At 39.7% G+C, this 4,784-nt stretch overlaps 1 protein-coding gene across 1 annotated transcript; it reads left to right on the top strand.

Annotated features, from left to right (window-relative positions):
* Positions 1-278: 278 nt before the first annotated feature.
* On the top strand, positions 279-1,919 carry LOC122642742 (heterogeneous nuclear ribonucleoprotein F-like). The gene is made up of 2 exons (XM_043836319.1): positions 279-422; positions 946-1,919. Exons 1-2 carry the CDS (start codon positions 409-411, stop codon positions 1,709-1,711), a joined length of 780 nt encoding a protein of 259 aa, XP_043692254.1. The 5' UTR covers positions 279-408; the 3' UTR covers positions 1,712-1,919.
* Positions 1,920-4,784: the final 2,865 nt, after the last annotated feature.

Raw genomic sequence — 4,784 nt, forward strand, 5'->3', positions numbered from 1 at the left:
TTGACCGTGACGTCGGTGTAGGGGCTTTGGATTTTGTATGTCTCGATGCTTAACAAGGTAAAGCTGAACCGCTGGGACAGGAGGGTAAGCCAGCGTCCTGTCTCTCTCTTTTTCATCTAAAATGACGTTGCTGCCCTCTTATATACCGATACGGTTTCGTTAGTATCGCAATGCATCAAAGAACCCTACGCAAGACACGTGTACACTAAACCCTATATTAAGTTCTAGCATATATTAATTATGCAACCATGCCTTCCCTAAAAAGTTCGCCAGTTTTTCTTTTCTTTCTTCGGCTCAGCTGTTTATAGTCTTCAACAATATCGATTCTTCAAGAAAGAGAGAAAGAGAGACAGAGAGAGATAAAGCAAGAGCGAGGGCCAAAAGGGGATCCGGGAACGTTGAGAAAAAATGTTCTACAGAGGGTAAGAGGGTTTTCGAACTGATTTTGGTTTATGTTTTACTTTCTGATACAGATTTCAGTGCTTCCTTTCTCTTCTTTACATTCTGTTTTTGTTATACTTCTTTATGCGTTCTTCAACATGTCAAACAGCCGTAGTGCTGTGGGATCTATTCATTCTCCATTGGGGATTATTTATTTTTGTACTGTTAGCTCTTTCACTAAAAATTTATGGGTAGCTTCAGACTGCAAGTTTAAGTTTCAAAGGTTCTTTTGTCTTTCCCTATATCTGCTACATGGTTTCTCGCTATTTGATTCTCTAAATATTAAATTTTTAGTTTTATTTAGGCATAACTGTGGTTTACGAGTCGAAATTTTTTTTGGGTTGTCTTTATTTTGGTTCGAAGATGTGAAAACCAAAAATAGGGATGTTTAGGAGGAAAGGATAAATCGACTCAAATTTTTTAATGGGTGGGTAGTGTGGAATTAGAGTATTGACGGGTGGGTTATCGTTTCTTTTGGTTTTGTGGGTTGTTCGGGGACTGAAGGAAGTACGTCGATGGTGGCGATGGCCGGGAAATGGGTCCAAAACGGCAGCGGATACTTGATCAGCCTACACCATTTTATGGGGCTTCTGCGGGTTCGAGTTTCATGTATAATGATGCTTCTTCTCCTTATGCTTACGTTGGTCAGCCTCCATTCCCAGTTGTTCGACTGCGAGGGCTGCCCTTTGATTGCACAGAAGCTGATGTGACTGAGTTCTTTCATGGTCTAGATATTGTCGATATTCTATTCGTCCACAAAAATGGCAGGTTCAGTGGGGAGGCCTTTGTTGTTTTAGGCTACCCCATTCAAGTTGATTTTGCAATTCAGAGGAACAGGCAGAACATGGGTAGGCGTTACATTGAAGTTTTCAGGAGTAAGAGACAAGAATATTACAAGGCCATAGCAAATGAAGTTTCTGATGCCCGTGGTGGTTCACCCCGCCAGAGTGCTCGGGCAAGATCCTACGATGATGCTGCAAAAGACTCAGCTCAACATACTGGGGTATTGCGATTGAGAGGATTGCCATTTTCAGCTGGGAAGGATGATATTATGGATTTCTTTAAAGATTTCATGCTCTCAGAAGATTCTATTCATATCACACTCAATATGGATGGGAGGCCCACAGGTGAAGCATTTGTGGAGTTTGCGAATCCAGAGGATTCAAAAGCTGCGATGGTGAAAGACAGGATGACCCTCGGGAGTCGTTATATAGAGCTATTCCCTTCATCAAATGAGGAGTTGGATGAAGCAGTTTCAAGGGGACGGTGATGCATTCCAGTAACAGTTTTGTATATTTGACAATTTTTGACTTTATAAGATTTTTTGTTCTTTCTTTTCCCCACTCTGCTAGTTTTATTCTAGTTAGAATTACTAAACCTTTTATCAGCAGTTTTAGTGGTGAGATATTTCACATTTAAAAGCAGATACCGGAACTTTTTTCTGCAGGAAGCATAGATTATATTTATGTATTTTGGTTAATTTATGACTTATACTTATATATTCCTGTTTTATCTATTGCATATATATTTACATATGACATGCTTGCTGTGACACTATTATTGGAGTTATGTATAAGTTGGACCCTTGTTTTGTATCATCCGTGCATTGATATTTATTCCTTACTACTAAAGTATGCTTGTTGTTTCCAGTTTCCATGCTTCTCGTGTTTGAGTATTCTGCGATGGATTGTATAACAGATTATTTTCCTTTTGCATTTGATTTATTTATTTTTGTAATTTCAGTAGTTTTGCTTTTGTGCATTTTGGGCTGCCTCGAATAAGATTTCCTGTTTCTAGATTGAGAATGTTGCTCTTTGTTTGAAATTTCTGAAATAATTATTAATTTCGCACAAGGAGCCAGATATTGGATTTTGATTCTAGACTCTAATAGAAATTTCTCATTAAAAATTGTTCTTTAAGATTCTGTGCTAATTTTGATACCATCCCTATCTATCAGTAGTTCTTTTTCCAGATGATTGTTTGCCCCTTTCATTATAAAAATTAAAAGGGTAGTTAGTTATGGTACTATAGGAATTTGAGGAGGAGCATGATAAGTATAAAAATGTGGACGATGAAGGGTTGAATTGGGTGATCCTCTCTTTTATAAGAGGATTAGAGGGTAAGTGGTAGGATGGGACTTTCTTTTTGTAGCTAACGAAGGAGATTATATTGTAAAGGAAAAGATAATATTACAAATACATAAAAAATACAACATGAGGCTCAGTCAAAAAAAGGGGGGGGGGTTAAGTCAAGGGTGGTAAGATCCACATACAAAGATTGTCTAACTGCTCCATCTCTGCGTAATTCATCAGCTAAGAATTTGCAGATCTTTCAATGAGAATGAAAAGTTTCCTAATGAGGTGATAATACCTCCAAGGCCCATCCTCATGAGACTGCATCCACCAAATCACCACCATTGAGTTTCCGTCAATTATATTGTTCACCCAACCATGGGAAAGAGAGTCCTTCAGGCCCTTGATAATTGCCTTAAAGATCTGAAATGATAAGAGTCTTCTGTTACCAATAATACCTGAGAAGGTGAGGGCATTCCTTCCCATGGTTCCCTAACGCTCTCGTAATACTTACCAAGCCAGAGTTACCTAGTTGTTGGAAGGGAAGTGACTAACAAGAAAAGTCTCTCCTATGAAATGCTCTAATATAGAAGGAAGAAATGGATTGATGCAAGAGTATCCTCTGAGGTGGTTCCATAAATGCTTCCACATAAGTGGGGCATTGGCCAGTTGAGACCCTTGAGGTTCTATCCAGTAAAGAAGGGCTAACCTTTACAGATCTAAGAAGTGAGGCATTGGCTCGTTGAGACCTTTACCAATCTAAGTGTTGTTATAAGGTGTTAGTCCTTTTCCATAAATTGCTTTAATTTGACCAGGTGTCTATCCCATATGTGTGGAAAATCAGCTAACCATCTTACCATTCTTTTTGGATTTGTCGTGGGAAGGTGGTGCCATTTGTTGAAATTGATTGATCAATATTGGATTTTTCCAGAGTGTTATAATTGTATATTTGTTGTATTGGTGCCTCAACCCTTTGGCAAAGGAGTACGATTCTCTGGGTATCTGTCATAGTTGGATAGTGGGTTTTAGAGGAAGGAATTATAGCGGATATTTAGGGAACCCCAGCACCTCCTTTATGGGTTTAGTGAGCAATCATTTATTATGGTTAATTGGCTTATTGTCCCTCGCTTGTTTTGGGGCTCATGCATGAATTCAGTTATGCAAGATTGATTTTGGATGTTATCTTTATGGTTTGATCCTCCTTGTTCTCACTCCTCCCACCACCACCCCCCAACAATGAAAAAGGGTGTTTGGGGGGGGGGGGTGTCATCAAGCTTAACTTCAATGTTGTCTTCATGAGAACTTGGTTATGTGCATTTTTTAAGCTTGCAAGCCATATTCTATTAGGGTGGAGACCAGGGCAATTTTTGGTGACCCTTTTTTTTCACTTTGAAGTATGGGAATGGGAATGGGATGGCCTAGGGTGATTCTTGAGACATTCAATGATAGGCTGTTTTTGAGACTATAATCTGTAATGGAGATATCAGAACCATAAGTCTAAGGATCAGCTGGATCAATTTGGAACTGGCCAAGGTCCATCTGAGATAGCTTTAGCTAGGATCAATCTGTCCAAGATTACTTTGGGTCAGATGGAAAGAGGTTTTGATTTGCCAATGCGGGCTGATCCAGATTGGGACCAATCAGGGTCAATCCTCCCTGTCCCATATCCTTTGACCATCGATCAGAATCCTTCATACTCTTGGTTATTGAATTTCAACCTCTCTTCTCATTAGAAGCTCTATTGAACAATGAAGTAGCCACTTCTCCCCCTCTCTCCCAAAAGGAGGGTGGGAAGGAATGGAGAGGGAGGAAACATGAAATGTCCCAATATTACACTACCTTCTTCCAACCATTGGATTTCCCTCGCCTTTGGGTTGCAAGGGTTTTGTATTGATGTGAGCACCCATTTGTAACCATCTTTGGTGGTTCTGTTAGTGATAGTGCACCTGAGAGTTCATCCGCTTCCTTAACCCAACTAGTTCTTACTCTTAGATACTTGGGGTCAGGTAGAGGAACCTTGTTTTGTCCTTCAATTCTATGTATGCTATTTTTCCCCCTTAAAAACCAAGAAAAGTTGACTACCCATCAAGGCCATCAAGGATGGTAAGTAATGCCCCTTAACCAAATCCTCACCATCCAAACACTCCTCGCCCATTTACCAGTCTACCTTTTGTCCACATCCCCTAAGTGTAGCATGATTATATCCGTTTTGGATTTTTTGATGGTCTCCATAACCATCTTGTAATTCTTTGAGGTACCCAATCTTTAAGA

This window comes from Telopea speciosissima, chromosome 10 (genome assembly GCF_018873765.1).
Source record: "Telopea speciosissima isolate NSW1024214 ecotype Mountain lineage chromosome 10, Tspe_v1, whole genome shotgun sequence".
Lineage (NCBI taxonomy): Eukaryota > Viridiplantae > Streptophyta > Magnoliopsida > Proteales > Proteaceae > Telopea > Telopea speciosissima.